A 16,057-nucleotide genomic window follows, 5' to 3' on the forward strand; every position below is an offset into this window, starting at 1 on the left:
AGTGAGATGTCTTGTACCCTGTGATATACAATGTCCCAAAAAGATAACTTTTTCCTGACACACTTGTAACTTTTTCTTATTAACCTTACAACCCTTTTCTGCCAAAAATCGCAACAAATTAAGGGTGGTGTGCAAGCTTTCAGTCTTTCACTTTCACTGTGGAATTAATCCTTCCATAAATTGTCTATTGAAGGCTCGGATCGTGACTGGCAGAGCCAAATCCAATCCCTCATCTGCCATCATACTTTCCATAGATAAGTAAAATTCTGATACAGTCTGTCCTGGCATTTGTTTCATGGGTGATATTGACCCCCTCTCTTGTTGTTTTGCCTGACAGAAAGCTTCTAATCTAACAATAAAAGGGGCCCTTGAGTCTATATGTCTGACATGTCCTGCCTCCAGGTTGCCATCCCCATCAACTTGTCCTGCAGGTCTGTGTGGACCTATTTCTGTCATAAACTGGTTAAACAGGGTCAGAGTCATTTTATGTCTGCATAAATCCTTCCCATCCTGCCAGGTTGCTTCATGTGTATTCATTAACTGTGTCACAAATCTACAAAAAGCAGCTGGCTTTGCTATAATGCATGTATCAGTGCGTACGGGGGCTACAGTTTCTGAATGAAATTCTTGTACTCCACAAACCTGAAAAAACCCATTCTCTACCCTTAAGTACAGGATATATCTTGTGTGGTTTACGTTCTATGTCAGTATATGGGGGTGGGATGGTTGAACTAAGATTATTTAAAATTTCAACATTTTTTGTTCTTCTATCTTTCATATCCCAACCATCACAATCTGGATTATACTTCCATCCCTCTTCTTTCGCTCTATTTGAGACCTTAATTAAGCATTGAACCTGACTCATCCATTGCTTCTCTAACACCTCTCCTTGTCTGTCTCTTTTTATTTCACTCCATACTTCCGGGTCTAAGCCCGCTGCTCCTTTCACCTTAAATTTACGAAGGACATCCTTTAAGTCCTGTGCTTCGGTTTTCCCATAAATGTTCTTAATTATCTGTGGCACCGTATAGTGCGCCACAATTCCCTGACGGGGTTTTGTGTTCCTCTGGCCCATTCTAACAGTCCTGCCTAGGTAGCGTGTGGGACACTTAGTGTACAATATAATGCGGCTACAACATATACAAGAATGAATAATTACTTTATATGCTAGCCCAATAACAAACCAGCTAAGTTACACTAGTTCCTTGTTGCCTTCCTCCTAGGGTGCTAGAATACTAGAAACCTCTTCCGGAATGAGATTTCTGAAACCGAATTACTTTATATGCTAGCCCAATAACAAATAATTATTTTATATGCTAGCCCAATAACAAACCAGAATGCGGCTACAACATATACAAAAATGCGGCTACAACATATACAAGCATTCCTTTAAGTGGCCAGGTATCCGACTAGATCTCCGGACTTTTGGAGATCTTATTCCCTCCCCGTATCTGGGAATCCTTCTCATACACTCTTATCCCTGCTTTATGGAGCAGACAGGGCTTATACTCTCAACCCGTCTATGGTTTATGAGTTAGATGTGAGGTTAAGCATAAGCGTCAGACCCCCAAGCTCACAAGCCCTCAAGTTCCCAATCATGTGAGGTAAGGCGCATTCCGTTGCTTAGTTCGGCAATCCCCTTCTAACTCATACCATCCTTGACAAGGCTCATTCACTTTCTCAACAAGACAGACAAGACAAACACAGATAACAAAAACAAACAAATAATTCCAGCAATATAAACTAAAATATGCAGTAATTCTAGACTCACCACTACAGAGGCTGGTGTTTTAAAACCAGGAGAACCGTAACTGACAGAACGGATAGGCACAAATCAGGGGAGCACAGAATATAAGAAAAATAAAGCTTTTTCTTACCTGGCCAGGTTTTTTGATCTGTGGTTCCCGGAATGCCTATTCCTTTTTGTTCCGTCAGCCGCGTTCGTCCACCTCTTGTAGTATCATCGGTGAGTCCCTCGTCCGGGCGCCAAAAATGTTAGGTTCAACTTTTAAATAAGTTGCTTTAAGTTTATATTGCTTTGTCAAATTATTGCTTCTATAAGAAACATGACACGGAGTCAGGTATGTCTGTATCACAGTTCTGAGCCTGAGAGAACTGCACCCTTTACTTCTTTTATAAGCAGCTCTACAAGCAGTAATCTTATCGGCATTACCAAATGAGGTTAAGGTACAAAGAGTTTCTTATCAGCGAACATGTAATGATTATTCAGTAGTTCCAAATTCCATCTAGATACAGATTGATACGTACAAATAAAAGAGAAAAGAGCACAAACAATTTAAATAGAACAATTGATACGTACACAGGTAAGAAAAAGCAGAAACAATTAAAGTGGAACTCTAAGTCATTATTTCAACCCTATCACAATGAAACGGACTTGCCTACACACGATCACACCAAATCGTTTCCGATCGTTTCGAATGTGATGATGTACGACCAGACTAGAAAAGGAAGTTCAATAGCCAATTCAGTAGCCAATAGCTGCCCTTGTGTCGTTTTTGGTCTGTCAGACTAGCATACAGACGAACGGTTTGTTCGATAGGAATTGAGTCTGTCGGAAAGATTTGAAGCTTGTTCTATTTGTAAGGTCCGTCAGATTTTTCAACAGAAAAGGTCCGATAAAGCCCACACACGATCGAATTGTCCGACGGATTCGTTCCGTCAGACCTTTGATGCCGAAAAGTCATGTGTATGCGGCATTAGAAGCAGCTTGAATCTTTTAAGAAGCTTTAAAACAACTCCTTCAGCAATACAAAAAAGACAATTCCTAAGTGAATGTGCCCTTAAAATGATTAGTTCCTAGTAAATTATTCATGACAGCGGGAAGCTCAACTTTGTAGAACTAAAAATCTTGTTCACATGTAGAAACACTGAAATTAAGGGGCATATAGGTCCTAATGCCCAGCTGTCCTCCTGTGGTTACTGATCCCAGCACCACCTCTTCAGGCACTGCCAGCCCATCTGGCTGCAGCTGCCCCTTTCTCTAGCCTTCCTGGCTAAGACTCCACAGTCCTCCCAGACTGACTCTACATCCATCCCAGACTGCTCTCTCAGGACTGTTCTCCTGCTGTCCTCCACTTTGCTCCTGTGCCTCTGGTCAGGACACTGCTGTGTTTCGTAAAGGAGGTCCTTTCCGCACCCGAGCCCAAGCCTGAGGTCACCCTCCTCAGACTAGGGGGCACCTACAAGGGCTACCGACAGCCTTACACTCCATCTCCAGCTTCCACCGAACTCTACTGCCCCCAGCTGGGCTGACCCTATATATTTTTGTGGGGACTTGGCCCCTGCTAACCCATTTGTTGGAGATTGGTCAGGGCCCTCATGAATATTCCAGGCAGCTCCTCCTCTCCTCCACTCACATTCTTCTAGAATCTTCTGTAAGTTTCTAGAAGTAGGGGGAGGTCTCAGAGATGCTGCCTGTGAGCCATCCCGTCCACCCAACCCATATAAAACAAAACAACACAGGCTTAGCTGCCAGCCAAGCCTGACAATTTACCTACACTAACAAAACCTATTTTACTTCTAGCACACTAGAGGGTGCTACACTCCCCCTAATGTTTAGACCAGGGATATGCAATTAGCGGACCTCCAGCTGTTGGAGAACTACAAGTCCCATGAGACATAGCAAGACTCTGACAGCCACAAGCATAACACCCAGAGGCAGAGGCATGATGGGACTTGTAGTTTTGCAACAGCTGGAGGTCCGCTAATTGCATATACCTGGTTTAGACTGTCCCCATGGCTGGGAATTTGAAAAAGTAAAAATACAGTTTGGTAGGGGTAAAGGGAGACAACTTGGATAGGGCTATTCACAAATGAGTTACAGTATCAAAAATATACACAATCTCTTCAAGGCAAACATATGCAATACATATTCGCAGTATTTACATCCTAGCTACAGGTTTCTGCAGCTTACTCTTCACAGTATGTAAGGAGCCCCTTCCCCTTGAGGAAAGCCCTCTCTGCCTGCTGAAAAATTGTTGTCTTTCGAAGAACAGGGTGAGCGGACGCTCACAATGACACCTGCAAAACAAAGAGAATACAAGGGAATGCCATCCTATCACTAAGTTAGCTAACTATTCACAGATTCTGTCAGTCGTGGTTGTGATCCCACTGACAGAAAGATAAACAGCAAAGCACATATTTTTTTCACTTAGCAAGGGGTTATGATCCTGCTGGCAGAAAAATAAACATGTCAAAGCAAAGTTTTTCTTTTAGAGTCCCTAGTGGGAAGGGCCCCTCCCTTGGTCAGCAGGCTCTTTTCAAAGCTTTGTATGAGATCTAGGCCTTACTCAAGCTCATCAGTGGAAAGTGTTCATCCAGCTGGCATAGGTCAGGGTGGCAGGCTGGCCTAGTCCGAAAATAACAAAAAAGCAAGACACAGGCAGCAATCTCCCAGCTGCCCACCTGAAGATACTCACCTGTAAGCTGCACATTCTAGCAGTCCTTCACAGATAACAATCAGGGTTTGGCAATCTTCTCATGCTGCCATCAGCTTTCCTGGCAGTGACAGTAGATTGTACATTGCCCTCCCCAGCCTCCATTCCAGGCGAATGTTCTGAAACAGGGCCCAAGTGTCCTTGCAATCTGGCATCCACAGAGGCTTAGGGATATGCATATACTCCCACACCAGAGCATCCTCCCACTCTTCCCGGGTTTCTACCCAAGTTCTCAATGACATCCATAATGTCAGGAGGGACATAGGAGTAATCCAGACCCCACTCCAGAGCTGATTTGTGCTAAACTTCCCTCTGGAACCTGGAAAACCTGGGCAGTTCTCTTGGCTTCCCTTTTAATGGAAGGGTGCAAGCGTTGGGGGACCTCTTGACCCACAGCTTGAATTCAGCTGCTCTGGTCTGGATGGTGGAGGGTCTGTCAAAGAATGTTTGTCTGATGCTGACTGTGGTATTTGCGGCTTCTCTGGTCCCTTCAGCTGGATCTGGCACTATCAAAACCTCGGAATGGACCTTTTCCTGAGAGTATCCCCACTCCCATTCCTCCTTTGAGCTACTGTGTGATGACCAATCCGCTAACTTATCATCCAAGGGCCTGCAGTCTGGGTGACCCCCAGTCCACAGCTCTGTCACTGCTTTCCTCCACTGGCTTACCTGAGGGCACATCTCCCTGCTGCACTGGTTCCTTCCAAATGGGGTCAGCAGAACAGATTAGGGACAGTGTCTAGTTCCTGCTGGGCAGTACTCACAGTTACCAGGTCCCCGACCAGGCTGCAGGCCATGGCAGATCTCCATCCTTTTCCCTGATGTTGCTGTTCTTTGCAGGGGAGTCATCATGCTCAGACTCTACCCCGCCTTGAAGACATGATTCCAGGCCATCACCGGCCTTCCGGGACTTCTGCTGCTGCAAAGTACACAGTTCTGACCGCAGATCCACGCTGTAGTTCCGTGGCTCCAGCCCACTGGATATTAGTCAAAGAAGTGCTTTTTCACAGTGCTCGCACCGGATCCAGGCACCGACTACTGCTGTTGGTATTCTGCAGGCAGAACATAGTAGGCACAGTCGCTCGGTCCCCTCAATATCACTGCGGGCAAATCCCAAATGATTCTCCAACCAGACACCAGTATACACCAGTCTCCGCTACTGCAGGTCAGGCAACCCATCTTTCTCCTCTCTCGCGCTGTTAGCAGGGAATGCTGGGTCCACCCTCAAGTTTCCAGACTTAATTTTTTTTGTAAGCCCCATCTCAGTTCTGTGGCCCAAAAATAATTAGAATTTTTCCACTGTGAGATGTCTCCATTCAAATGGACAGAAATAAGATAAACTGAGGTTATTTGTAATATATTGCTGGACAAAGAGTTGTCTGGTCCATAATCAACTGAAATAAATTGTCAGTGAAAAATAAACAAATTATCAGTTGAAAAGTTTTTAGTGTTGGCCTGAACACCTGGCTGTGTGGTGAAACGGAGGATACTTGCCGATCCTGAGTTGGAGGGCAGCCATAATGCATTTGTGAGTGTGTCTCAGAGACTTGAATGGGCCATAATTCATGGGGTCTGATGCGATACCCCAGTACTAGTACTGGGCCTTTCATCCAGAGGTTTAGCAGTGTTGGTGCTTGCCAATTTACCAGTGAAATGTAAGGCGATGCTGGTGGTTGCCTGGTCTTCAGAGCTCCTTATCCTTTTTGGAGGGACCCTTTCCACCTCTGATTCAGTCACTGATCCACACCTTTCCACAGGATCGTACGCCAAATCGGAATCAGATGGTGAACGCTCCCCACTGTTCTCATCCGTCATACTGAGGATTTGAAATGCCTCCTCACTAGTGTAACATTTTTTGGACATGGTTGGCTCTGGTGATGCTGGACACTGCTGATGACGGCTGTGTGACGTGTACACTGCTGATGGTGGTACTGATGACTGCTCTGTGACAGGTACACTGCTGATGGTGGCACAGATGGCTACTGTGTGACAGGTACACCACTGATGATGGCACTGATGGGTGATGTGTGAGTGACAGGTACATCATTTTGGCAAGGCTATCAAGCAATCAGGTGTTGTGCACAGTACTGACCAGGTTAAATCTGTAGCTCACTGTTCCTGGATTCTCCTTCTTCTAGATCTGTGTGAAGGAGAAGCTGGAAACCAGGGTGGATTTGATTTAAATCAAGTCAATCTAAATCACTAGTAAAAAGGCTTGATTTAAATCATAATTTTTAAATAGCAACTATCATCTCTGTCCTGCAGCAGCTCCCTCTCTGACCTGCTGTTGACTCATCAACAGTCTCATTCACTTTAATGAGACATCTGGTGATGCGGCAGTGACACAACAACTGGAGAAGAGATGCTTGAGAGTAGATATGATTTCAATTCATAAATACCGTACTGGTGACCCCACAATAGGGATAAAACTTTTTCGCAGAAGGGAGTTTAACAAGACACATTAAAATTAGAAAAAAAGAGGTTTAACCTTAAACTACGTAGAGGGTTCTTTACTGTGAGTGGCAAAGATGTGGAATTCCCTTCCACAGGCGGTGGTCTCAGAGGGGAGCATCTATAGTTTCAAAAACTATTAGATAAGCAACTGAACGACCAGGGGATATACAATGTAATACTGACATGTAATCACACACATAGGTTGGACTTGATGGACTTGTGTCTTTTTCCAAGCTCACCTACTATGTAACTATGTAACAACAAGGTGAGGGACGTGGCGGCAGCAGATGAGTGGATGCCCGCTAACAGGCGCTGCCATGATGAATCTGAAATTACAGGTGCTCTTTAAATGTAAGGACCTATTCTTGCTGGTAATCAGAATCTTTAATATTTGCAAACAAAATGAAGGTTTCCTATTTAGAATAATAGGCTGTCAGGTAAACCACTTAAGGACCGGACCATTATGCTGCTTAAAGACCAGAGGACTTTTTCCAATTTGGCACTGTGTTGCTTTAACTGCTAATTGCGCGGTCATGCAATGCTGTACCCAAACGAAATTTGCGCCCTTTTCTTCCCACAAATAGAGCTTTCTTTTGATGGTATTTGATCACCTCTGCCGTTTTTATTTTTTGCGCTATAAACGGAAAAAGACCGAATATTTTGAAAAAAAATGATATTTTCTACTGTTTTAGGACATTTAGGCCAAAATGTATTTGGCCACATGTCTTTTGTAAAAAAAAATGTCAATAAGCGTATATTTATTGGTTTGCGCAAAAGTTATAGTGTCTACAAACTAGGGTACATTTTCTGGAATTTACACAGCTTTTAGTTTATGACTGCCTATGTCATTTCATGAGGTGCTAAAATGGCAGGGCAGTACAAAACCCCCCCAAATGACCCCATTTTGGAAAGTAGACACCCCAAGGAAATTGTTGAGAGGCATGTTGAACCCATTGAATATTTATTTTTTTTGTCCCAAGGGATTGAATAATGACAAAAAAAAAAAAATTACAAAAAGTTGTCACTAAATGATATATTGCTCACACAGGCCATGGGCCTATGTGGAATTGCACCCCAAAATACATTCAGCTGCTTCTCCTGAGTACGGGGATACCACATGTGTGGGACTTTTTGGGAGCCTAGCCGCGTACGGGGCCCCGAAAACCAATCACCGCCTTCAGGATTTCTAAGGGCGTAAATTTTTGATTTCACTCCTCACTACCTATCACAGTTTTGAAGGCCATAAAATGCCCAGATGGCACAATACCCCCCCCAAATGACCCCATTTTGGAAAGTAGACACCCCAAGCTATTTGCTGAGAGGCATGTTGAGTCCATGGAATATTTTATATTTTGACACAAGTTGCGGGAAAGTGACAATTTTTTTTTTTTTTTTTCACAAAGTTGTCACTAAATGATATATTGCTCATACAGGCCATGGGCATATGTGAAATTGCACCCCAAAATACATTTAGCTGCTTCTCCTGAGTATGGGGATACCACATGTGTGTGACTTTTTGGGAGCCTAGCTGCGTACGGGGCCCCGAGAACCAATCACCGCCTTCAGGATTTCTAAGGGTGTAAATTTTTGATTTCACTCTTCACTGCCTATCACAGTTTCGGAGGCCATGGAACGCCCAGGTGGCACAAACCCCCCCAAATGTCCCCATTTTGGAAAGTAGACACCCCAAGCTATTTGCTGAGAGGCATGGTGAGTATTTTGCAGCTCTCATTTGTTTTTGAAAATGAAGAAAGACAAGAAAAAACTTTTTTTTTTTTTTTTTTCAATTTTCAAAACTTTGTGACAAAAAGTGAGGTCTGCAAAATACTCACTATACCTCTCAGCAAATAGCATGGGGTGTCTACTTTCCAAAATGGGGTCATTTGGGGGGGTTTGTGCCACCTGGGCATTCCATGGCCTCCGAAACTGTGATAGGCAGTGAAGAGTGAAATCAAAAATTTACGGCCTTAGAAAGCCTCAAGGCGGTGCTTGGTTTTCGGGGTCCCGTACGCGGCTAGGCTCCCAAAAAGTCTCACACATGTGGTATCCCCGTACTCAGGAGAAGCAACAGAATGTATTTTGGGGTGTAATTTCACATATTCCCATGGCATGTTTGAGCAATATATCATTTAGTGACAACTTTGTGCAAAAAAAAAAAAATTTGTCTCTTTCCCGCAACTTGTGTCACAATGTAAAATATTCCATGGACTCGACATGACTCTAAGCAAATAGCTTGGGGTGTCTACTTTCCAAAATGGGGTCATTTGGGGGGGTTTTGAACTGTCCTGGCATTTTATGCACAACATTTAGAAGCTTATGTCACACATCACCCACTCTTCTAACCACTTGAAGACAAAGCCCTTTCTGACACTTTTTGTTTACATGAAAAAATTATTTTTTTTTGCAAGAAAATTACTTTGAACCTCCAAACATTATATATTTTTTTAAAGCAAATGCCCTACAGATTAAAATGGTGGGTGTTTCATTTTTTTTTTCACACAGTATTTGCGCAGCGATTTTTCAAACTCATTTTTTGGGGAAAAAACACACTTTTTTAAATTTTAATGCACTAAAACACACTATATTGCCCAAATGTTTGATGAAATAAAAAAGATGATCTTAGGCCGAGTACATGGATACCAAACATGACATGCTTTTAAATTGCGCACAAACGTGCAGTGGTGACAAACTAAATACATTTTTAAAAGCCTTTAAAAGCCTTTACAGGTTACCACTTTAGATTTACAGAGGAGGTCTATGCTAAAATTACTGACCTCGATCTGACGTTCGCGGTGACACCTCACATGCATGGTGCAATTGCTGTTTACATTTGACGCCAGACCGACCCTTGCGAGAGCAGGGGGGGACAGGGGTGCTTTTTTTTTCTTTATTATTTTTTCGCTTTTTTATCTTATTTTTAAACTGTTCCTTTCATTTTTTTTTTAATCATTTTTATTGTTATCTCAGGGAATGTAAATATCCCCTATGATAGCAATAGGTAGTGACAGGTACTCTTTTTTGAAAAAATTGGGGTCTATTAGACCCTAGATCTCTCCTCTGCCCTCAAAGCATCTGACCACACCAAGATCGGTGTGATAAAATGCTTTCCCAATTTTCCAATGGCGCTGTTTACATCCGGCGAAATCTAAGTCATGAAATGCTCATAGCTTCCGAGTTTCTTAGGCCATAGAGATGTTGGAGCCACTCTGGTCTCTGATCAGCTCTATGGTCAGCTGGCTAAATCACCGGCTGCATTCTCAGGTTCCCTGTTGAGACAGGAGAGCCAGAGAAAAACACGGAAGACGGTGGGGGGGGGGCATTCCCTCCCACTGTTTGTAAAAGCAGTCTAGAGGCTAATTAGCTGCTAGGATTGCTTTTACATGAAAGCTGACCGCTGGCTGAAAAGAATGATACCAAGATGATACCTAAACCAGCAGGCATCATTCTGGTATAACCACTCAAAGTCGTGAATGGCGTACCTGAAGACAAAAAAATGGTTAACAATAAAACACAGTAAACGGTAAAGTATAAAAAATTGCATACCTGAAAAGCAAACATGATAAAACATAATAACAATAAAACATTGCAGAATAGAATACAGTAAAAAAGAGCAGAACAATAGAGAGAGAATAGAGAGAGAGAGAACAATAAAACGACAACTATTTTTTAAAATTTTATATATATATATATTTTTTTTTACACTTTTTTTTGTAACTAACTTTTATAACTGTAACCAGTTCCAGGTTCGGGTCTCTCAAAATGCGATGGCATCTTGGGAAACCCTGTGAAAGTGTGCCTAGTCTGTGCAATGCTGTACCCTACGCTAATACTCAACTAGTGAATGGTAGCGCTCAAAACATTCACCAATGCAAAGACCAGGATTGTCAGGACAGGAGAGACAATAATAGCGGGTGTCACGCCTATATCCGCCCTTGCTGCAGAGACAACATCTTTTTTGGGGGGTTCGTTAGGTAGGGGTACTTGGGAGGACATAAAGAAAATGCCTCTCATGCAGCCGACTGCATTTGGTTGGGAATGTGAATGGGGGAAGTAAGGGCGCTGCAGAAGTGGTGGGTTCCCCATTAGGATTAGCGAATGCAGCAGGAAGGGCACTATGGGCACGACGGGCCTCTGTTTGTCTTCTTCTTGGTGGCAGCAGGACACTACTTGTGCTTGCCACCTCACCAGCTTGAACTGCACTTATGGGACTCGCCACGTCACCAAGTGTTACTGCAGTGCTGGTTTGACTACGACCGGGGTGTACTAGGCCACTGGTGCTTGCCAGTTCACCAAAACGCTACCAAAAAAACTGTTAGCGATCGCAGGGATCAGGCCTGACTCTGCGAACGCTGCAGTTATGCGTTTAGTGTTTTGTAAGTTTCAGAGATCGATCGATACTGCACTTGGGTGGGCTGGGCTGGGCCGGGCGGAGGGGCAAAACGCAAGTGCTAGCGGGTATCTGGGCTGATCCCGCTAACACTGCGCTTTTGGGAACCCTAAACTGCTGGGGATGCTAGTATAGATCTGATCGGATCAGATATTGATCCGTTCAGATACTATACCACTAAGGGAGGTGTACGCTGCATGCGTGGGTGTTAGCGGTACTGGCGCTAACCTGACGCTGCTTGGGGCTGGTGCTTACCAGTTCACCAAAATGCTACCAAAAAAACTGTTAGCGATCGCAGGGATCAGGCCTGACTCTGCGAACGCTGCAGTTATGCGTTTAGTGTTTTGTAAGTGACAGTGATCGATCGATCGATACTGCACTTGGGTGGGCTGGGCTGGGCTGGGCCGGGCGGAGGGGCAAAACGCAGGTGCTAGCAGGTATCTGGGCTGATCCCTCTAACACTGCATTTTTGGAAACCCTAAACTGCTGGGGACGCTAGTATAGATCTGATCGGATCAGATATTGATCTGTTCAGATACTATACCACTAAGGGAGGTGTACGGTGCGTGCGTGGGTGTTAGCGCTACTGGCGCTAACCTGACGCTGCTTGGGGCTTGTGCTTACCAGTTCACCAAAATGCTACCAAAAAACTGTTAGCGATCGCAGGGATCAGGCTTGACTCTGCGAACGCTGCAGTTATGCGTTTAGTGTTTTGTAAGTGACAGTGATCGATCGATACTGCACTTGGGTGGGCTGGGCTGGGCCGGGCAGAGGGGCAAAACGCAGGTGCTAGCAGGTATCTGGGCTGATCCCGCTAACACTGCATTTTTGGGAACCCTAAACTGCTGGGGACGCTAGTATAGATCTGATCGGATCAGATATTGATGCGTTCAGATACTATACCACTAAGGGAGACGTATGCTGCGTGCGTGGGTGTTAGCGGTACTGGAGCTAATCTACCTGGGGTGACGCATATCACCGACGAGCGATCAGGGGGCTAAACCTTTATTCGGTAATAAACGACGGGTGCCCTGACACTATAAAAAATAAACGAACTAACCAGCGTCACCCGTAACAGTTATACGGTGATCAGTGGTGAAAGGGTTAACTAGGGGGCAATCAAGGGGTTAAAACATTTATAAGATAGTATATGGGGGTCCCTGTCGCTATAAAACGCTGACGGCGAACCTAAATATTTACGGCCCTAACTAGCGTCACCAGGGACACTAATACAGCGATCAGAAAAATGATCGCTTAGCGACACTGGCGATGGGGGGTGATCAAGGGGTTAAAACTTTATTAGGGGGGGTTAGGGGGGTACCCTAGACCTACAGGGGGCTAACACTCACTGCCCTAACACAGTAACTGTCACAAACTGACACCATGCAGTAATCAGAAAAAAAAAACTGCTTGGTGTCAGTGTGACGGGGGGGTGATTAGGGGGGGATCGGGGGGTAAAGGGGGGTGTTATGTGTGCCTGGCATGTTCTACTGTGATGTGTGTGCACTCACATTTCAGTCTTCTCTCCTCGGCGCCGGAACGGAAACTGCCGAGCCGAGGAGAGATGACATCACATCCTCTGCCTCTGTGTACTACACAGAGGCAGGGGAAGCATCTCATTGGCTGGGAGCGATCGCAAGGGGGGGCCACAATCGGATGGCCTCCCCCTCATCTCTGATCGCTGCCAGACCAAAGGCGACCGCCTCAGGCACCGGGGGGGGTCCGATCGGACCCCCCACCCGCAGGAAGGCAATCACGTACCAGGTATGTGATTTTGCCTGCCCGTGCCATTCTGCTGACGTATATTAGCGTGAGGCGGTCGTCAAGTGGTTAATAAACAGCGATATCAGAACCGATTCAATCATACAGTTTGTAGTGTACATAGATTTGCAAAACAATGGGATAAAGAAATATTCCTGAACTTTGTTTTATCCCGTGGTTTCTGTGAAATTGTGTGAATGCATCAATACAGTGCATGTTATCTCAGCTTGCAGAGCTTAGATTCATTGAATGAGTTTAGCAAAAAATTTAAATATTGCAAAATATACAGCCTCATGCTACAAAACTAAGCTCCATTTCATGCTGAATAAACTCAATTATTAATGTATCTTAAAAAGAAAACTATCTTTAGATAGATTTTTACTCCAAAAGCATTTTATCAAAATAAATTTGATGAGACTCAAAAAAATCCGATCTAAATAAAAAAATCAGATTTAAATTTAAAAAAATCTAATTTGTATCCACCCTGCCGCTAACAAGAGTTACCGGTCTTTGTTTACATTTGTGATAGACTGTGTCCGTAAAGAGCACATATACTAGCACATTTAAAGGATACATTCACTTTTGGAAACATTACATGTTCCACCCATTTTTAGTGTGGAACATGTAACATGTTCCAGTTCCTGTATTCTCCCCCTGATTCCCCTTCTAATTATGACAGCAGGGCGGGGACCTGGCCACCCAGCCATGTCATTCATTCACAGAGTACTGTGAATGTGGGAACTATGACTACCATCAGCCATTGCGGCTGAAGGCTTGTAGTTCTAAATGAAACACCAGGGTTCTGATAAGGTAGGTAGTTCATTGATGCTTCTTGTATTCCCGCATTCAGTAATGGCCTCCCTGTACGAGGTGTGGGCAGACAGCTATGCTGACAGTCTGCAGGAGCCTGGAATTGCACCCACAATCTGCTGATCATGGGTGCAATGCTTTACAGGCTCCTAATAAAATAAAAATAATAAATGCAAATTTTTTAAAAAAAATGTAAATTATTTTTTCTTGAAAGGTGAACTTATGAGGGAAGTGGTGGGATACACCAAAGATAAGAACTATGTACAACTGAGGACTTTTCCTTTAGGGCAAGCTATGATGAAATATGGGTTTTTAACAAACAGTAGACTTCAGCTTAAGTCTCTTTAAGTAGGAAGATGCATGGACAGAGCTTTTCAGAACACCAGCCAGTGTCCCCTGTAATAGACCCACAGCTGACTATAATAAGGCTTCAGAGGTTTAGCTAAAGCACAAGGTCCCAAAGATCTTGCAATGTTTCTACTCACAAGGCCCCAGGACAGATGGAGTTCCTTCCAATCTTCCAAGCTATGCCCACCAGTGATACCAGACAGATCTATGGCAGACAGTTCCCCTCAGTCAGTTTCTTCCAAGCACCTGGTTCTCAGCATTCCTCCCTCATGTAGCTCTGTGTGCTCTCAGAAAAAATACAATCTCCCAGCATGATTTCAGAACCTGCCACTCTAGGATAGGCTGGGGCTGTATCAATATTCATGCTGCTGTCTGCATAGTTCCACTCCTATCTTCCAGAAACTTCCCAAGTTACCTTGATACAGAGGGAGTAATCCAGCAGACTGGCAGCAGCAGAGCACACAGATCAGGCCTAACTAAACAATCACAGCTCACTGGGTTCAGCAAGCCAAACTATGCTTTTATCTTCCCCGGAATTATAACCTCACTGCCTACAGTGTGGAAACTTAAGTTTTTGCGTATGTTTTTGATAAGTAAATTATCTAACTTTCCTAGCACCTATCTAAGAAGGTGCTACACAAATAATATATGTAATGTTTTTAATACTTTTTTATTTCCTATTATTGCCAGCTCAATCTAGTGGTCATAGTGTGGTATTGTCTTAAAATAACACAATGACCACTAAATTGAGCTAATGATCATAAGAAATACATATAAAATTACATTTCACACATTTTTTAAGCAATACAGGAATTATTCTTGGCATTTGTATGAATAATGAAACAAAAAAAAATTGCATCCTACAGATATAATATACTTCTACAGAATTTAGTCTAACTTCTACTTACCGTAATGATAAAGGGTACAGTATTAATAATTTCTAATATGAAAGGTATTCGCAAAATTTGTTCCCATATGTTTCCCTTTAGAAAAAAACAGAAAATATCTATAAAATATCATGAACATGTAAAAAGTATAAGGATTCCAGAAGTACTACATATCTACTGTACATATATTAGATGAGTAGAGCTATGTCTATATTACTTATGAATAAAACCTATTATGTAAAAATTACATTTCATCAAATCATTTCATTTTAATGTGATGATTTCAGTACTATATTTTTTAGTAGTGAAAGCATTCAACCATAGAATTTTGGTGCCAAGATCTTTCCAAGTAGCTTCAATGCTCTTATAACCAGTGGAGTATCTAGCATATTTGACAACCAAGGGGTTCTTTTTTAACAGTCCTCTCTAAGTGAAAATTATTTTCTATAATAATAATAATAATAATAAAAAAATGAAACAAATACTAATCATGGTCAGAAAAATTTTCTTATGACAGATTTCCTTTAATATAAAATTAAGCACAGTTAAAGCTTATAATAGCTGTCCCATTGCACAAGATTGTTATTTAGTATTTAGAGCTTACTCTAGTTGTCTGAAGCCCAACTGAAGTCACAGACACCTACTATCCTGCTATAGCTGTTTTGTGGTTAAATATGAATTTACAATACAATAGGCTTCAGAGTTTGACAATGCTATTCAGTGCATTCTAACTACATACAGTCAAAAGTGAGCACCAAACCAATATCCAAGTGTCCAGGTTTTTAATACTAAAATAGATTTATAGCAGAAATTTTTTTTTTTTTGGTGCCAAACACCCCCCTCCCCCTTCATCAGGGCTTAGGAATTTAGACTGTGCTTAAGTGGACTTAGTAAGCAGGTACCAGATAGATCTGCACTGCGATTTACTGCTTAGAATAGTCTCAGGAGGCCAC

General features: G+C 43.1%; 1 protein-coding gene across 3 annotated transcripts in view; it reads right to left on the bottom strand.

Moving 5' to 3' along the window:
- Positions 1–16,057, bottom strand: part of LOC141103379 (potassium channel subfamily T member 2) — a 2,416,326-nt gene that overhangs the window by 1,603,918 nt on the left and 796,351 nt on the right. For all 3 annotated transcript variants that reach the window (XM_073592891.1, XM_073592890.1, XM_073592889.1), the window contains exon 6: positions 15,126–15,200. In XM_073592891.1, the coding sequence (XP_073448992.1) occupies positions 15,126–15,200 (75 nt within the window). The remainder of the gene's footprint in view (positions 1–15,125; positions 15,201–16,057) is intronic.

The sequence above is a fragment of the Aquarana catesbeiana genome, linkage group LG07 (genome assembly GCF_042186555.1).
Source record: "Aquarana catesbeiana isolate 2022-GZ linkage group LG07, ASM4218655v1, whole genome shotgun sequence".
NCBI lineage: Eukaryota > Metazoa > Chordata > Amphibia > Anura > Ranidae > Aquarana > Aquarana catesbeiana.